Here is a 19,751-nt window from a genome sequence, read left to right on the forward strand (position 1 = left end):
ATATGGTGAAGGCAGACCTAAATTGAAGAAACATAATATGAAAGATTTCAATGAACATTTTATTCTATAAAACTTTGCCACTATTTACAGTCCACTAACACAGATTCACTAATACAATATTTAAAGTATACAAACTCCTAGGTTTACAAAACTGAAGATGTGTTAAACCCTTACCTAAACTCTCATGTATATACAAATATTTGGTTTGTGTGTATGGTGGAACCTGTTAAAAACTTATTTCAATCGTGACAGCAAAGCACATTTTTTCTGAACCATACTTAACAGTCTGAATTTGTACTTATATATGGAAGTGTTTAACGACCTTGACTGGCTTTTCAGCCCTCGCATGGTCGGCTCGGTGCCCGAAGGCGTTTGGTGAGCTTTAAATATTCTGGTGCCATGGGTCAGGAACAAGTAGTGGAGGTCGCAGTATGGAGGCCGCCATCTTGGTTGTGGTGAGTAGGTTTTGGTTTGTTTACTATTTTGGTCTTTATTCTTCACAACGGCTGCTTTCAGGGCCAGTTTGGTCAGCTTGACAGTCCGCTAGCCTCGATGATGGAGTACTGGTAGATGAATATGTACTTGACAAGCTCTTAACCATTTTATACGAGTCTGAACCATGCTCGACCTAGTCTGAACCATACTCAGCCTAGTCTGAACCATACTCAGCCTAGTCTGAACCATACTCAGCCTAGTCTGAACCATACTCGACCAAGTCTTAACCAACCTAGATATATTCTTTGTATCTATCAACTGAATTGTATCAATTTAGGAAATATTTTTAATAAAAATGAAAGTTTAACAACAACTTGATATTAAAAATGTATTCCTTTTTTGTGTAATCAGTAAATTATTACTACAAACCAGTAAAAGTCTGAAATGGCCTATATCTGTACAAGACTGTTGTCTTATTGGCAATCATACCACATCTTCTTTTTTATATCAATATAGTATTGAAATTAACGTTTTACAATAATTAATTATAATATAACTTCAACACAATATTATTCGTAACATAGTATGCTAGTGACCTAATACGGTATATATGGGGTCAGTAAATTCCATATGGGGTGAGAGGGATTACGTCACTAGCACACTATGTAACGAATTTATCTTACCGACTATCCTAACGTATAAAATTAAGACTAGTGACCTATCAAAATGAGCAAGTCTTCAATACATCTAGCATTAACATGATGCCAACAATGACAACTTGTTATATTTAAATGTGTTTTCTGAATTAATTTTACTTTATCGTCACTTTCTCCGTCTGTGGAAACCTTAAAGATTACTGTTTTGCTTTTCTAAAGGGATGTAACACCACTACTAACCGTGTATGAAATAAGCCCCGCCCCCTACTACCTTATAAGGAATATAAAGGGACGTAATTACACTACTAACCGTGTATGGAATAAGCCCCGCCTCCCAACTAACCTAATATTGAATATACACGGTCTCCACGAGGGCGCTCTTTACCAATCAAATTCCTAGAAATGTATAGGAGGTAAGATAATTATCAATACTTACATAATAATATATATCAACTTTAAAATACAAGTAAAACAAGCTGATCAAATAATCTAAAAATTGAATTGACATATATTTTCAATATTATTCAAAATTTTATGAATATTTCTTAAGTATTTTATGCCAATTTGACTATTTTCACCATAAACTTAAGCCTAATAAAGATTAATGTTGTCAGTTGGCTTTAGATAATAATGCAGTGAATTTTATTCATAAATATTTATATAAAATAGTATAGAACACAACTTAATATATTTTTTTAAAATGAGACCTCAATTGTTTTGTTTTATCAAACCAAGAATTTAATATAATCATGATAATATAATTTCCATAGCGATCCTTTATAACCTTTTTAAAAACGGAATTCTGTTCCAAAGTAACAGTAAAAATTTATTTCAATTGATTCAAGTATTTTTTGTCAAATTAGAGACATGGCATTCATTAAGCACTTTAATATGGTCTAAATGTCTCAGTTCATGTGTGTTTTAGGTAAAAAAAAAAAGCCCTATTTTCTTAAATTCGTGTATTACTTATCTTGTATATTCGAAATGACTTGTATTTTCAGTTAAACAGGATATTGCAATTTTGAAGAAAAAAAATATTTAGAATTTAATACCTCTGACCAGGTGTGATCTTATTTATGAGTTTGCCCCAAGCAGAGGTTATATTTTATATTTCACCACTACTCGAAAAACAATTTTATTTATTTATTTTATTTGATCCCTTTTTGATATAAATTATATATAATATATTGTTTTTTTAATCCTAAATATAATAATAGATGTATTTCCAATATAAGGTAAAACAATTTATAAACTTTGTTACAAAGAATTTTATTTTAACAGTTAAGAAAGTTTTTGGTCGAGTATGGTTCAGACTGATCGAGTTCTGTTCAGACCTTTGGTTAAGTATGGGTTAGACTGGAAAAAGGTCGAGTACAAATCAAGAATGAATTAAGACTGTTTCGGTCAAGTAATAGTTCAGACTATTTTCAACGGCAAAGATAAGGGTCAGGTACAAATCAGTAAAGCCAAGTATGGTTCAGACTGGGGTCGAGTATTGTCAAGTAAAAGTCAGACCAATTCAGACTGGTTGAGTACAAATCAGTACAGTCGAGTAAAGATATAGGCAATTTCAGACTTTAATGGATTGTAGTGTTTGTGTTATACATATTCATGTACACATTCACGGTTCAACAATAAATCCATACATGTATTGTGGCATGTCACAAGATCATATTTTTCTTTAACTGTGAATGTTGTCTTCATATTACATCATTTGGATGTTCGATGTATACTGTTTTATATTTCAGTCTAAGACAAAAGATTAATATTATGTAATATAAATCCCCGTTACTTCCGCTTTGTTTTTTTATACTTGTTTTTCTCTGCTTCGTTTCGATTTGTTGAGTTTTGCCATTTTCAATTTATTTATAAAGTGTGTTGTAATATGACATCACTAGTATACTGTCGAAGGTAATAAAAGAGGGAAGGGCGACCGTTAATAGTTATCAAAGGTACCAGGATTATCATTTTTACGCCAGACGCAAGTTTCTTCTTCACAAGACTCACCAGTTTCATGTTTAACCCCACAAAATAATGTATGTGCCGGTCCCAAGCCAAGAGTCAGAAATTAAGAAGTTGCCGTATGTTGCTGTTTATCATATTGTATTACTTTTTTTCGTTTGAATTGTTTTACATTTGTCATTTCAGGTTTTGCTCAATGTTGTAGGCCATACAATGACTTTTATTTGATATCTTTTATGTGACTATATCATTTGGTTTATGGTTGAGATTTGCCTTATTTGTAATTGTAATGCATCTTCTTTTTCATAGCTAAGTGAAAAGTTTTGTGATATTGTTAGATCAATAAATGTCTTACCCGGAAATATTCTCTTAGATCTATCGTCATGTTTTACATCAGCTGCAAATAAGTTATCTGAGAGTACGACTAAACAGATAGTCAGAGCTACCACTAAAACCATTTTGAAAATGATAAATGTTCTTGAAAAATTGTGTATAATATATTAATATTGTTAAAATGATATTTGTCACTAATAACAGTAAATTCAAAAATTATACAGCACTTACTCTAATAGTTATAAATTTAAAAAATTCTGAAATTAAGTTTGATTTATTGAACTAAATATAATCCTTTGTAACATTCTAAAAGGGCATACTTATTTTAATATTATACATATATATCACATTATATTTACTTATCGACATTTTGGATGTTCTTTTGGAATTTCAAATCCCGATAACAAACTGAATTGGGCAGGATACCCCAATTGCATAAGTGTCCATATAAAAAACACTTTATTGTCGGCTTCACGAACTTTTTTTCTGTGAAACGAAATCTGACTACAAAGTTCCTGTGAAACATCACTGGTTGTTTGAAGAAGTTTTGGATAATAAAATATTCTTTAAGTACATTAAATTTCCATCTTTTTGTGCAATAGTAAAATAAAATATCTCTTTAACCCTTACACTAGTACTTATTTCAAACTTTAACAGAAATCAAATGAATTATTCTATAAAGTTGTTTGATAAAAGATAATGTTTAAATCAAATTAGAAAAATGACGCTAATCAAACAACAATCAATCAGAAAGATATAAAGTTTTTAAGTAAGGGGTGACACTTGCTTCGGAAGAGACATCCTGACGAACACTAAAAGTTCATAAACTGAATTCATTAAAATGTTTGATATTTTTTTATCAACATATTTTTATTTCTTTAAAAGGATATTTAAGTGCCGAATTTGTGGTGTTAATCTATCTTAATTTATACGATATTCCTGAGTTTGCATTTTATTTCATTGAGGGTTTCATTAAAGGTATAAATTGAAGGATTTTGATAGATACTGGTAGAAATTTTTGTTACAGTATTGGTTAATATTGTGATGTTTGCTTTTGATTAGTCTTCCCATATTCCAGAATAAAGGGATTTGTCTTGTGAGTTTTTTTTTATAAACCCTATGTTTGTCCCTTCAGAGAGTTTTAAAAAGAGAAGGATTGAGATCTTTTATAAATCTCATACAAAGATATTTGTTAAACATTTGTTTGTTTTTATTCTGATCGAGATTGTGACACGACGATGATTGCTGACAATTTTACCTATTATGTCTTTTTTGTTCACGCATAATTATTGATATATGGAATTTGATGCGACTGTCATACATATGAGAGGTTTAGCGCTATAAAAATAGGTTCAATCCACCGTTTATACATTTTAAAATGCCTGTACCAATTCAGTAATATTACAGTTTTTGTCCATTCGTTTGATGTGTTTTGTCATTTGATTTTGCCATTTGACTTTCCGTTTTGAAATTTCCTCGGAGTTCATTTTTTGTGATTTTCCCTTTTAATTTTTTCCGACCGATAACATACTTATATTGTATATGTATACACCTCTTTAACTGATAAGCAAACCATAAGTGGAAGCAGAAAGGATACAACAAGGTTGACCAGTCAATACATAAAGCAATCAACGGAATACCGTATTCTTTGTAAATAACAAACTTTTTTTTATAGTGTTGATGCCTCGAAAATTTGAAGCTCCATTTTTCTATTTTCTTTTTTAGATTCGTCATGTGTTGCCATATGTTAATAATTGTCCAATTTTTTTTTCTTTACATATTTTTTTGGGTACTCGGATTATTAAAGCGTTTGTACAATAAGTACATGTACAAGTAAAATGTTCCTTGGTTACACAATGATAGGTTTAACTCGGGTGAAATTACAACAGAACAGAAGTCCCTCATTTAAATACATACATAACTACGTTATTTTGCAAATTTAAATGCATTGGGGTCTTTGCACGAATTTGAATGGTAAAAATGTTATGAAATGTAGATGGCCATAGAAAAGGGAGCAGATATTACCAATGATCCCAATAAAACAGTTTTGTGTGATATCAACACTTTCCCAACACTTCTAACGTTTGTCAAACAAGAAACAAAGACAAAAATTGTTAAAGGAGAAACAAAAACTAATGCATAAAGTTTATGTCACATTAAATATATTATATTTGAGATAGGACGTTTATCAAATACTTATAAGTCAATTAATACCAACTGGTTAATTACTCATAGTATTGAAGGTTAGCTATTTATGTTTTCATTTTGCATTAGTTGGTCTCTGGAGGTTGGATAATTACTGACAACCATACAAAATCTACCCATTTCAATACATAAAATAATCAAGATTGTGCATGTATAGAGCGAGACACTCACCCGGTCGATCTGCCCTGCTTTGGAGTTCATTTTTCTCAGATTATGTTTGTTACCTTTATTTATATAGTCTCTATTTTAAAAATTGAACACCACTTTACTACCAAAGGTTTAATTTATTTGGCGCTAGTTATAAAGAAAGCACATTGTTCATTCTATATATGCAGTTATTAAAGACTAAAAAAATGAAAAACGCTAGATATAATTTTTATTCTTAGGGCAAATATTTATATTAGTTAAATATAATGCGACAGAATATGCTTCAATCCTTATCTGACAATGAACATTTTGAATTCATATTTCAGTGTATAAAGTGTACTAGCTTCATTTTTTGGTATTTTTTCTATCGAACTGATTTTTAAAATTAATTGTAAGAAATAATAGGGTTGTCTGGGAGGGTAATCAATTACGAATACATAGAATAAACGTGATAACAATAGGCAAATATGAATGTAGAAAGAACCAATTATAATGAGAGAAGTAAATGCTAGATCCTTTTCGACCGTTAATATTTTATTTACATACCAGTACAATTTTGTTCGTAAGACTGATCACCACAACCACAGTCACCGTATCCATCACATCTCCAATTAATTGCTATACATTTTCCAGTTTTCATACATTTTAATGTGTCGGTTGTGGATCAGTTAATATCTGAAAATGTAATTTCTTATTTCGTATTGTTTCTGGTCTGATGTTAATGACTAAAATCGTTGAAACGGGAGTAGAAGATTAAAGACCAGAAAGTCTTTTTCATTCTAAAAGTGTTTTTCTTATTAAAATTTTGTTTCAAAGTATTCCTGATTTTGGGAACAAAATATAATAAAAGAAATATGGGCCGTTACCTCGTTTTGTCGCTTTTGTAACTTCAATATTTCATGTTTTTCGCCTGATTGACGATTATTTTGTTATATCAAATAACGGTTATTTAGATAATTTCAAAGTCAGATTCAAATGTTTTTTTCTGACATAAAAAAAATATTCAAAATTATTTAATAATGACTCTACAACATATTTTCTAATTTGGTTAATTTTGTGAATTGAGTTTCATCCTTTCTCGCCGAAAAATAATGCCAGAGTGAACTATTTTCATTGTTAAAAATATCTGCCAGTGATTTCTTTTAAACAGAATTACAAGTCAGAGGGGAATTTGCACACATTGAAATAAGACAAAAAAGTATACATCACCGACCTTTTAAAAGAATACATTTACCAGTTATTTTAGGTGTATATTACTGTTAGTTTTTAAAAAATCCTTAGAACAATGGCTCTGACGTCAAAGTTATAAATTTTGATATTTAAAAGAGTTTCATAAATATCACATATAGGAAATTTGACACATAAAACAACTTGTTTTCAATAACAAAAAACACCCATTATCTGGACACTTAGTGAAGAAAAAGGGGAGTGTACATGTATCTTTGAATACATATTGCTTTTTCTGTAAATGAAGCTTGTACTGTTGTAACGTGTACATTTAACTTCGAACTTCAAATCGCTTGCAGTTATGTCCTTACAAAATCATAATTAGGAAAAGGAATATTGTGTAACCAGAACATAAAGTTTTAAAGAACTTGTTGTGGTAGACATGAGTTTACTCTTCGAATGTTATAACATAAAAAGTGATAAGAAACTATGAAGCAGGTGACTTCTGACTTCTCACAAGTGCCCTTTTTCGTGACATTACGGTAGATTTTAGAAAGCGACGAATTTTTCAACCCCGAGAAGAAAAATATGACCATTTTGAATGATCTGATGACCACATCAGTTACTTATATAAAGATTCAAGGATCAACAATCTATTTACGGAAGGCACTCACCACAGAAATTTGTGGGTAGTGGTGTTAAACAAAAGCTGTACTTGTTTGAAATAACCCTTCCCTGGACAGAAACTGTCATTTCCTCGTGCTCATTAACAATTCCATATATCGGCAACCCGTCATGGCCCTAGGACGATAGATGTATCTGTCTAAGTCGGACTTCTTATTACTGTAATTTTAAAGAGGCGATACAAAGACACTACGGTTCATTCAGGTTGATCTGAACAGCAGAATCGTCAAGACTACGAACTGATGTCAAACCGGCAATGTTGTCGACACCTCTGAAGAAATGGAGGGGAGGGCGACGAATGTTCCGACACTGAAAGTATAACCTCAGATATAATATATGTAGATGACAAGGGGGATATAATAGTTTGTCTGTTTGTCTTTTTATTTTTAGCCATGGAGTTGTCAGTTTATTTTCAATCTATGAGTATGACTATCCCTCTGGTATCTTTCATCCCTCGTTTGTCGATATTGCGCACTGGTCTTTGCACATCATCGAGGTTGAAAGGACTATAATTGCCAAACAAAATCGATTTGCTTACCAATTTATGGTAAGGCACTAGAGGGAATTTTGATGAGAACACCGGCCACCGTTGTCTGTGCGGTTCACTTACCATCCTATGTGAGTGACAGACCTAACACTTTTGTAGTCAAAACAGATAAATGTAACCAGGAAAGAACTCATTGGGTGTTCTTTCATTTTCCTATCTCAAAACAGCCTGAGTTTTATACTCCCAAGGAGGAACACCATAGACATACCAGCAACATTTTAGAAATGTTCTCATCGTAAATCGACCCCTGTACTGTTTTTCTCGCTGTCCATTTCAACCCAACTTTTCGGAAATATGTGGATTGTACTGCGCCTATTACGTGAAAATGAGATGTCAGAGTATCAGGATGACAGATGTACTGAATGACGTTTCATCGGATGGCCTCGATGTTAACAACAGAAAACTCATTTCGTTATTTTCATTGAGATATTTTGGTAAACAATCTATCAGCATTCGTGTAATATAGATCAAAATAAAACTTTTGCTTATATCATGTTTTTTTTTTCATTTACTAGTATGTCGTGTATGAACAAAAACAAAAACAACTGTGATTCAGACAAAAATTCTCATAGATCAAGTGACACCGGTGTCTGGAGTGTCACCAATGGTAGTTTACCAATCAATATTAAAATCAGAGAACGAATTAACATTGAATATAGAGACATGCAAAACATTTATTATCACCGTTGGTTTTTCTTTTTTGTCAGTCAGTGAAATAAGTGTTTTGTGGATTTTTATTGACAAAATTACGATTGAAATGAGGTTTGGTATTTTGTTTAATGAAAAATATACAGGTCATGATATTGGAATGTGAGTTTTGAGTCTCATGATGAATAGCAAGTCAGTTGGTCTGTTATATAGATAAAGGGGGAGATGCTGCTGCTGCTGTTATTGCTGCTTGTGCGACTGTTGCTGCTGTGGCTGCTGTTGCTGCTGTTGCTGCTGTTGGTGTTTTTGCTGCTGTTGCTGCTGTTGCTGCTGTTGCTGCTGTTGCTGCTGTTGCTGCTGCTGTTGTTGTTGCTGTTGTTGCTGTTGTTGTTGCTGCTGTTGTTGCAAACGTTTGTTATTAATATGTCTTCCAAGAGCATGTGTATACAGTCTCCTCTTATTGGTTTGGGTTTCCGCTAAGGATCCTACATCTAACAAACATATAATAAACACCCAGTGTTTTTAAACAGTAAGTGTGTAAATAGTTTCAAAGGAATTTTGTGATTTTATCAACTTCAATGATACATAGCAATGATAGAGTTGATTAACAAAGCGTTGACACTTTTATGATAAGCAGAATTCAATATTTCAAATATCTTTATGTATTGTTAAAGAGACCTTATGAAATGACCATACAAAAGATATGTTATTCATTTGTATAATGTAAAAGGTGACCAATAAAAACAGGTTATTCCAATAAACATACAGTGTTGTGGCACAACTTTATATTGAAAGTAAAGATGACCAGTTAAGAAAAGTATGGGCAGCTTAATAGCTTGATGATATCGTTATATTTTCAATGAATATAACTTTTTTTTTATAATCGGAAAACTCAATTATACCGTCCACAAATAGTTTTCAAAGGTACCAGGATTATAATTTAGTACGCCAGATGCGCGTTTCGTCACATAAGACTTATCAGTGACGCTCATAACAAAATATTTATAAAGCCAAAGAAGTACAAAGTTGTAGAGCATTGAGGATCCAAAATTCAAAAAAAGTTGTTCCAGATAAGCCTAAGGTAATCTTTGCCTGGGATAAGAAAATCCTTAGTTTTTCGAAAATTTTTGTAAACAGGAAATTTATAAAAATGACCACATTATTGATATTCATGTCAACACCGAAGTGTTGACTACTGGGTTGGTGATACCCTCAGGGACGAAACGTCCACCAGCAGTGGCATCGACCCACCAGTAGTTTAAATAGTTATCAAAGGTACCAGGATTATAATTTAGTACGCCAGACGCGCGTTTCGTCTACATAAGACTCATCAGTGACGATCATATCAAAATATTTATAAAGCCAGACGGTAAAGAAGTTGTAGAGCATTGAGGATCCAAAATTTACAAAAGTTGTGCCAAATATGCATAAGATAATCTACACTGTATGCCTGGGATAAGAAAATCCTTAGTTTTTTGAAAATTCAAAGTTTTGTTAACAGGAAATTTATTAAAATACCACATTATCGATATTCAGGTCAACAGCGTAGTGTTGACTACTGGGCTGTTGATACCCTGGGGTACGAGACGTCCACCAGCAGTATTGATATAATTGTTTTTTTTTCGATTTTATTTTGTAACAAAATAATGCAATAGCTTTTAATCTATTTAATCCAAAATGGATAAAGGTTTGCATTTAAAATCTTATTCAAATTATGAAAGTTAATAAAAAAAAAAGGAATGGTTCATTTGAAATGACAAAGAGCTTAATCCTACACATATTTATTTAACAGCCATTTTCATTCATTAAAAAGTTATCAAAGGTAAGATTAACATTTAAGATTAAATTTCTTAGTCTAAATTTTAAATATCAAAACGAATTATTTGGTTAGCCATTAGATTGATTGATAACTATACCTTGATATAACTTAAAATTAGTTAGTTTTAACAGGATATGTATGCCCTTTTAATCATTAAATTAAGAATTAAAATAAAACATTTACTGCAAAACAACACAGATACAAATAAATGGTCTCATAATTATGTATTTCATTCGACAGTTATGTAAGCATATAATCTTACTTGCAATACTGGGCTCTCTGTTTACATGTTGTCTCCATGCATATGGTGAAGGCATACCTAAATTGAACAAACATTATATGAGTGATACCAATGAATTTCATTGTATTCTATACATTTTTTTTATTACCTTTCGTCTATTAAACCATATTAACTAGTACAACAGTTAAAGGTATACAAATTCCTCTGTAAACAACACTGATTCTGGCATCAAACCTTTTCATAAACTCTTCTAAAGATACAAAGATCTGATTTGTATGCATTTAATCAGGCTATTAATTTTCTCGTTTGAATTGTTTTATATTTGTCATTTCCGTTTTTTCAATGATAAAGACCGTACGATAACTTTTAGTTGTTTAACTCTTTGTGACTATTTCATTTGGTTTCTTGTGGAGAGTAGTCCTATCTGCAGTTTTTTTTCATAGCCAAGTGGAAAGTTTTGTGATATTGTTATATCAATAAATGTCTAACCCGAAAAAGATCTCTCATCTCTATCGTCATGTTTAACATCAGCTGCAAATAAAGTATCTGAGAGTAGGATTATACAGATAGTCACAGCTACCACTGAAACCATTTTGAAAATGACAATTTTACTTGGTAAATTGTGTTTTATATATTTATGTTAAAATATTCGTCCCTATAAATGACAGTAAATTACCATATTATCAAGCTGTTACTATAAAAATTAGAAATGCAAAACAATGTTTCCATTAGGTTTGAAATATTCATCATTTAAACTAGATACCTGTACTACGCAGCAAACATTTTAATAGGGCATTCTTATTTTTAATATATAACTGCATGGAATGAGATATTAAAAATTCGTTTGAATACCCAAAATGCTTCCTTGATCCCATGGGATCTACTTACCGACAGTTTGACTGTTCCTTTGATATTTCAAGTAACGATAACAAACTGGACAATCTTTTCTCTCGACTATATACCACAATTGCGTAAATAGTTATCGAAGGTACCAGGCTTATAAATTGATACGCCAGACGCGCGTTTAGTCTACATAAGACTCATCTGCGACGTGTATACAGTATAGAGTTGAAGAGCATTGAGGACCCAAATTTCATAAAAGTTGTTTCAAATTAAGAGGGACGAAAGATACCAGAGGGAGAGTAAACCTCATAGATAGAAATAAAATTGACAACGCCATGGCTAAAAATAAAAAGACAAATAGACAAATAATAGTACAGAAGACACAACATAGTAAACTAAAGACTAAGCAACACTAACCCCACCAAAAACTTGGGGTGATCTCAGGTGCACCGGAAGGGTAAGTAGATCCTGCTCCACATGTGGCAGCCGTCGTGTTGCTTATGTTATTACAAATACAAACAAATTAAAATAAGTGTCTTTATAATTAAACAACACTATATTGGTAGGCATATGAGATGCTTTACGGAAATATTATTTCCAATATCTGAAAATGTATTTTCTTATTTCGTATTGTTTCTCGTCTGATGTTAATGACTGAAATAGTTGAAACGGGAGTAGAAGATTAAAGACCAGAAAGCCTTTTTCATTCTAAAAGTGTTTTTCTTATTAAAATTTTGTTTCAAAGTATTCCTGATTTTGGGAACAAAATATGATAAAATAAATTATGGGCCGTTACCACGTTTTGTCTCTTTTGTAACTTCAATATTTCATGTTTTTCGCCTGATTGACGATTATTTTGTTATATCAAAAAACGATTATTTAGATAATTTCAAAGTCAGAACCAAATGTTTTTTCTGACACCAAAAAAAATATTCAAAATTATTTAATAATGACTCTACAACATATTTTCTAATTTGGTTAATTTTGTGAATTGAGTTTCATCCTTTCTCGCCGAAAAAAAAAATGCCAGAGTGAACTATTTTAATTGTTAAAAATATCTGCCAGTGATTTCTTTTAAACAGAATTGCAAGTCAGAGTGAAATTTGCACACATTGAAATAAGACAAAAAAGTATACATCACCGACCTTTTAAAAAAATACCAGTTATTTAAGGTGTATATTACTGTTAGTTTTTAAAAAATCCTTAGAACAATGGCTCTGACGTCATAGTGATAAATTTTAATATCTAAAAGAGTGTCATAAATATCACATATAGGAAATTTGACACATAAAACAACTTGTTTTCAATAACAAAAAACACCCATTATCTGGAATCTTAGTGAAGAAAAAAGGGGAGTGTACATGTATCTTTGAATACATATTGCTTTTTCTGTAAATGAAGCTTGTACTGTTGTAACGTGTACATTTAACTTCGAACTTCAAATCGCTTGCAGTTATGTCCTTACAAAATCATAATTAGGAAAAGGAATATTGTGTAACCAGAACATAAAGTTTTAAAGAACTTGTTGTGGTAGACATGAGTTTACTCTTCGAATGTTATAACATAAAAAGTGATAAGAAACTATGAAGCAGGTGACTTCTGACTTCTCACAAGTGCCCTTTTTCGTGACATTACGGTAGATTTTAGAAAGCGACGAATTTTTCAACCCCGAGAAGAAAAATATGACCATTTTGAATGATCTGATGACCACATCAGTTACTTATATAAAGATTCAAGGATCAACAATCTATTTACGGAAGGCACTCACCACAGAAATTTGTGGGTAGTGGTGTTAAACAAAAGCTGTACTTGTTTGAAATAACCCTTCCCTGGACAGAAACTGTCATTTCCTCGTGCTCATTAACAATTCCATATATCGACAACCCGTCATGGCCCTAGGACGATAGATGTATCTGTCTAAGTCGGACTTCTTATTACTGTAATTTTAAAGAGGCGATACAAAGACACTACGGTTCATTCAGGTTGATCTGAACAGCAGAATCGTCAAGACTACGAACTGATGTCAAACCGGCAATGTTGTCGACACCTCTGAAGAAATGGAGGGGAGGGCGACGAATGTTCCGACACTGAAAGTATAACCTCAGATATAATATATGTAGATGACAAGGGGGATATAATAGTTTGTCTGTTTGTCTTTTTATTTTTAGCCATGGAGTTGTCAGTTTATTTTCAATCTATGAGTATGACTATCCCTCTGGTATCTTTCATCCCTCGTTTGTCGATATTGCGCACTGGTCTTTGCACATCATCGAGGTTGAGAGGACTATAATTGCCAAAAAAAAATCGATTTGCTTACCAATTTATGGTAAGGCACTAGAGGGAATTTTGATGAGAACATCGGCCACCGTTGTCTGTGCGGATCACTTACCATCCTATGTGAGTGACAGACCTAACACTTTTGTAGTCAAAACAGACAAATGTAACCAGGAAAGAACTCATTGGGTGTTCTTTCGTTTTCCTATCTCAAAACAGCATGAGTTTTATACTCCCAAGTAAGGAACACCATAGACATACCAGCAACATTTTAGAAATGTTCTCGTCGTAAATCGACCTCTGTACTGTTTTTCACGCTGTCCATTTCAACCCAACTTTTCGGAAATATGTGGATTGTACTGCGCCTATTACGTGAAAATGAGATGTCAGAGTATCAGGATGACAGATGTACTGAATGACTTTTCATCGGATGGCCTCGATGTTAACGACAGAAAACTCATTGCGTTATTTTCATTGTGATATTTTGGTAAACAATCGATCAGCATTCGTGTAATATAGATCAAAATAAAACTTTTGCTTATATCATGTTTTTTTTTCATTTACTAGTATGTCATGTATGTAAACAAAAACAAAAACAACTGTGATTCAGACAAAAATTCTCATAGATCAAGTGACACCGGTGTCGGGAGTGTCACCAATGGTAGTTTACCAATCGATATTAAAATCAGAGAACGAATTAACATTGAATATAGAGACATGCAAAACATTTATTGTCACCGTTGGTTTTTCTTTTTTGTTATTCAGTGAACTAAGTGTTTTGTGGATTTTTATTGACAAAATTACGATTGAAATGAGGTTTGGTATTTTGTTTAATGAAAAATATACAGGTCATGATATTGGAATATGAGTTTTGAGTCTCATGTTGAATAGCAAGTCAGTTGGTCTGTTATATAGATAAAGGGGGAGATGCTGCTGCTACTGCTGTTGCTGTTGCTGTTGCGGCTGTTACTCCTATTGCTGCTGTTGCGGCTGTTGCTGCTGTTGCTGTTGCGGCTGTTGCTGCTGCTGCTGTTGCTGCTGTTGCTGCTGCTGTTGTTGTTGTTGTTGTTGTTGTTGTTGTTGTTGTTGTTGTTGTTGCTGCTGCTGCTGTTGCTGTTGTTGCTGTTGCTGCTGCTGTTGTTGCCAACGTTTGTTTTTTATATGTCTTCCAAGAGCATGTGTATACAGTCTCCTCTTATTGGTTTGGGTTTCCGCTAAGGATCCTATATTAAAAAAACATATAATAAACACCCAGTTTTATTAAACAGTAAGTGTGTAAAAACCTTCATAGGAATTTTGTTTTTTTCAACTTCAATGATACATACCAATGATAAAGATGCCTAACATAGCGTTGACATTTTTATGGTAGGCAGAATGTAATATTTCAAAAATCATTATGTATGGTTAAAGAGACCATATGAAATGATAACAAAAGATATGGTATTCATTTGTTTTATGTAAAAGGTGACCAATTAAAACAGGTTATTCCAATAAATATTTCATTCGAAAGTTATGTAAGCATATAATCTTACTTGCAATACTGGGCTCTCGGTGTATTTCTACTACACGTTTTCTCCGTGCATATGGTGACGGCATACCTAAATTGAACAAGCATTATATGAGTGATTTAAATGCATTTTATTTTATTCTATACATTTGTTTATAACCTTTTGTCTACTAAAAAGTAAAATCACAAAAATACTGAACTCAGAGGAAAATCAATACGGAAAGTCCATTATCACATGGCAAAATCAAATAACAAAACGCATCAAAAACGAATAGACAAGAACTGTCATATTCCTGTCTTGGTACAGGCATTTTCAAATGTAGAAAATGGTGGATTAAACCTGGTTCTATAGCGCTAATCCTCTCTCTTTAATAACATTCTCATCATGATGCGTTAAATAAACAGTCACAATTAATAAAATAGTCAAAATATGGGTACATCAGTCATCATTGCATAACAATTTTAAAAGGGACAATTTAACAGAACACAAAAACATCTATCTACGAACACATGGATTGACTTGAGTGTCTGACGTCATAAAATTTGTATACGTCACATACATTTGTCGTTCAATGTGCATACAAACAGTTTTAAAATTTACATAGGTAATGTAAGCATACAGAGTTAAAAAATCAAAAGTATGTAAGAACAAATTACAGAAATAACCGAGATTTTAACTAGTCCAAAAGTTATAGGTAGAATATATGAGAATAAAAAAATAGTTAATTCCACTACGCGATTGAATGATTTTGACGTTTATGGTTCAACGTATATAGTAATTCATAATAGAAATATATCATAATGACATATAATAGACTATATAATACTGACGGGATCTTTTAAAGTACAGAGTCACGTAATAAGAACAAAAGCAGTACAAAGAGTCGCATATACAAAACAAACCATCAAAAAATGAAAGCCAATACACACACATTAACGAGATGTATAAGTACCGAGCCATGTCAAACGGATATCACATAAAACCATTCAACAGTAAAAGTAATATTGATAATAGAACAAAGACAAATAAAAGAACAGTAAAACATATTGTAAAGATGATAAACAACATCAGTACGCAGAATCTATACATCAAGACCATCGTGTATTATTTGAGAAGTTGATACGGAATATTTATCAACAAGGTCTTGGTACCTTCCGATGAACTTTTTTAGAAAAAGGACGAGACGTTCTTTGACATACCCCTGGTTCATCAACTTTCTACTCAGACACTGATGACGTTTTACAAAGTCTGAGTAGGAGCTGCAAGCTCTTGAATATCGAATAAGTTGGAAAATATATATCCCATATGCAGGTGAAGCTGGTATGTTGCTACTAAGGTGGGGGACTAAAACATATTCACTAGTACAACAGTTAAATTATACAAATTCCTCTGTAAACAACATCGATTCTGGCATCAAACCTTTTCATAAACACTTCTAAAGATATAAAGATCTTGTTTGTATGTATTTAATCAGGCTATTTATTTTCTAGTTGGATTTTTTATATTTGTCTTTCCGTGTTTTAATGATAAAGATCGTACGATAACTTTTAGTTGTTAAACTCTTTGTGACTATTTCATTTGGTTTCTTGTGGAGAGTAGTTATATCTCTAGTTTTTTTCATATCCAAGTGGAACGTTTTGTGATATTGTTATATCAATAAATGTCTTACCCGAAAATGATTTCTCAACTGTATCGTCATGTTTAACAACAGCTGCAGATAAAATATCCGAGAGTAGGACTAAACAGATAGATACAGCTACCACTGAAACCATTTTGAAAATGATTTTTCTTGGTAAATTGTGTATAATATATTTATATTGTGAAAATAATATTCGTCACTAATGACAGAAATTTCCATATTATCCAGCTGTTACTGTCAAACTTATAAATGTCAAACAGTTTGGCCATTAGGTTTGAATTATTCATAATTTAAACTAGATACATATACTACGCAGCAAACATTTTTTATAGGGCATACTTATTTTAGATATATAACTGCATGGAATGATTGTAGTTATCAAAGGTTCCATAATTATTAGTACACCAGACGTGCGTTTCGTCTACATAAGACTCTTCAGTGACGCTCATATCAAAATATTTATATTGCCAAACAAGTACAAAGTTGAAGAGCATTGAGTATCCAAAATTCTAGAAAAAGTTGTTTCAAATTAAGATGGTCGAAAGATACCAGAGGGAGAGTCAAACTCATAGATGGAAAATGAATTGACAACGCCATGGCTAAGAATTAAAAAGACAAACAGACAAAATAATAGTACAGAAGACACAACATAGAAAACTTAAAACTAAGCAACACGAACCCCACCAAAAACTTTGGGAGGTCTCAGGTGCTCGGAAGTGTAAGCAAATCCTGTTCCACATGTGCCATCCGTCGTGTTGCTTGTGTTATGACAAATACATACAAATTAAAAATAAGTGTCTTAATAATTAGTTAACCTTTATTGGTAGGCATATGAGAAGCTTTACGGAAATAGTATTTCCAATAAAATCACATAAAACTAATTTATTTTGCAAATTTAAATGGATGATTGCATGGGCCTGAAAGATTTAAATAATCATAAAATGTAAATGTCCATAGCAAAGGCGGCATACATTAAGAATTATCTCATTATAAAATGTTGTGTGTTATCAGCAGTGCCTCTACTCTTTTAACATTCGTCAAACAAGGAACGATTATACTTTAGATAACAAGTCAAACAGATTTCAGCAGAAATGATAAAAGAGCACAAAGTTGATGTTACATTAAAAATAATACATTTGATATAGGACGTTTACCAAATACTAATTGGTCAATTATTCATAGTATGAAAGGTTACCTATTGTTGTTTTCATCCGCATTGTTTGGTCTCTTCAAGTTAGATAATTTTCTGACAATCATACACAATCTACCCATTTCATACATTAACAAATCCTTATCGTTCAAATATGTGTGCAGACTTAATCTTTCTGCAGCAATTTTGTTAAGACATTGCCTAGTTTTCTCTTTTACTGAGTGAAAATTGGAATACTAGATTGTGCATGCATAGCGGGAGTCGTTCAACAAGTCGAGCTGTTCTACTTTGGAGTTTATTTTCCCAGTTTTTGTTTGTTACCTGTATATATTTGGTCCGATATTTGGGAATTGAAGATTAGTTTACTTTAGTCACCTGAATTCATTCGGAGCTAGTTTTAAAGCAAACACATGGTTCATTCTACATATGTGCATTAATTATATATTTGTATAAGAAATAAGCGATTTGAAAAACGCCAAATATGTTAATATTATCAGGATGAAAATTATAAATTTGTTATATGTAATGCGACATGGCTTGCTTCAATCTTTTACTGACAATACAAATTTTTAAATATTTCAGATGTGCATATATTAAGGATAGACGCGTTTTTTGTTATAAAGTTCTTTCCAAATGGTTCTTGAACTTAATTGTATGACATTATATGGTTGTCCATGGTGATCAATAACAATTACAAAAGAGAAACGTTATTACAATAGGCCGAAATGAATACGGCCAAACTAAGTATCATTTTCTTATGATTGACATAACAATTTCGAACATTACCGATACTAAGTAACAAGGCTTTTCTTCCTCAGAAATAGATTACTTACGCTGTATTTGGCAAATCGTTTAGGAATTTTTGGTCCTTAATGCTCAATTTTTGATTCGAGCGTCACTGATGAGTCTTTTGTAGACAAAACTCGCGTCTGGCGTTAATACGAAGTTTCAATTCTGGTATCTATCATGAGTTTAATTGGAACACTTGGTTCAAAAGCTTCCTTGAAAGCAGCAACCCTCTATAAAAAAAATTATTGTAGAAAATACAAGCCCGGGACGTTCGTATCAAATGGGAGATATCATCTCCGTATGCAGACGGTGTTAGAATGTTACTTCATAGAGATTGAAAGTTCATAATTTGGAAGCTAAACTCATCTCTTTTGTCGTAAAGTTTTGTTTGCAACCGACCATCATTTTCAATTTATATGTTGGTCAGAATAGGATGCACACTTAACTGTATCTAATGTATCCTTTATCTTTAGTACGATCGGATAGGTGCATTCAACAGTCACCAAATTTTGAATTATTTAACGTGAGAACATCATTTATATAACGGAAAGTAAAGTAAAAGGATATTCCTAACGTCTTATCTTTCTTCCTAAGGAGTACCTGTATGAAGTCAGCCTCATGATAACAAAGGAACAAGTCGGCGAGAAGAGGGACACAATTAGTTACTATGGAATTTCCAACATTCTGTGGATAAACACGTCCGT

At 32.3% G+C, this 19,751-nt stretch overlaps 2 protein-coding genes across 3 annotated transcripts; both read right to left on the reverse strand.

The window, feature by feature from the left end:
- Positions 1 to 9,024: 9,024 nt before the first annotated feature.
- LOC134701829 (putative cyclin-dependent serine/threonine-protein kinase DDB_G0272797/DDB_G0274007) lies at positions 9,025 to 11,436 on the reverse strand. The gene is made up of 3 exons (XM_063562947.1): positions 11,334 to 11,436; positions 10,866 to 10,922; positions 9,025 to 9,275 (listed from the first exon to the last, which is right to left on the reverse strand). The coding sequence occupies exons 1-3, from the start codon at positions 11,434 to 11,436 to the stop codon at positions 9,025 to 9,027; spliced, it is 411 nt and encodes a 136-aa protein (XP_063419017.1).
- A 3,337-nt stretch (positions 11,437 to 14,773) lies between these two features.
- On the reverse strand, positions 14,774 to 17,275 carry LOC134701840 (ataxin-8-like). Of its 2 annotated transcripts, XM_063562959.1 has the most exons (3): positions 17,139 to 17,275; positions 15,494 to 15,559; positions 14,774 to 15,184 (listed from the first exon to the last, which is right to left on the reverse strand). In XM_063562959.1, the coding sequence occupies exons 1-3, from the start codon at positions 17,239 to 17,241 to the stop codon at positions 14,934 to 14,936; spliced, it is 420 nt and encodes a 139-aa protein (XP_063419029.1). In that variant the 5' UTR covers positions 17,242 to 17,275; the 3' UTR covers positions 14,774 to 14,933. The 2 variants fall into 2 exon arrangements, with proteins under 2 accessions (XP_063419029.1, XP_063419030.1); XM_063562960.1 differs by lacking the exon at positions 15,494 to 15,559.
- Positions 17,276 to 19,751: the final 2,476 nt, after the last annotated feature.

This window comes from Mytilus trossulus, unplaced genomic scaffold (assembly GCF_036588685.1).
Source record: "Mytilus trossulus isolate FHL-02 unplaced genomic scaffold, PNRI_Mtr1.1.1.hap1 h1tg000343l___fragment_2___debris__unscaffolded, whole genome shotgun sequence".
NCBI classification, from domain to species: Eukaryota; Metazoa; Mollusca; class Bivalvia; order Mytilida; family Mytilidae; genus Mytilus; species Mytilus trossulus.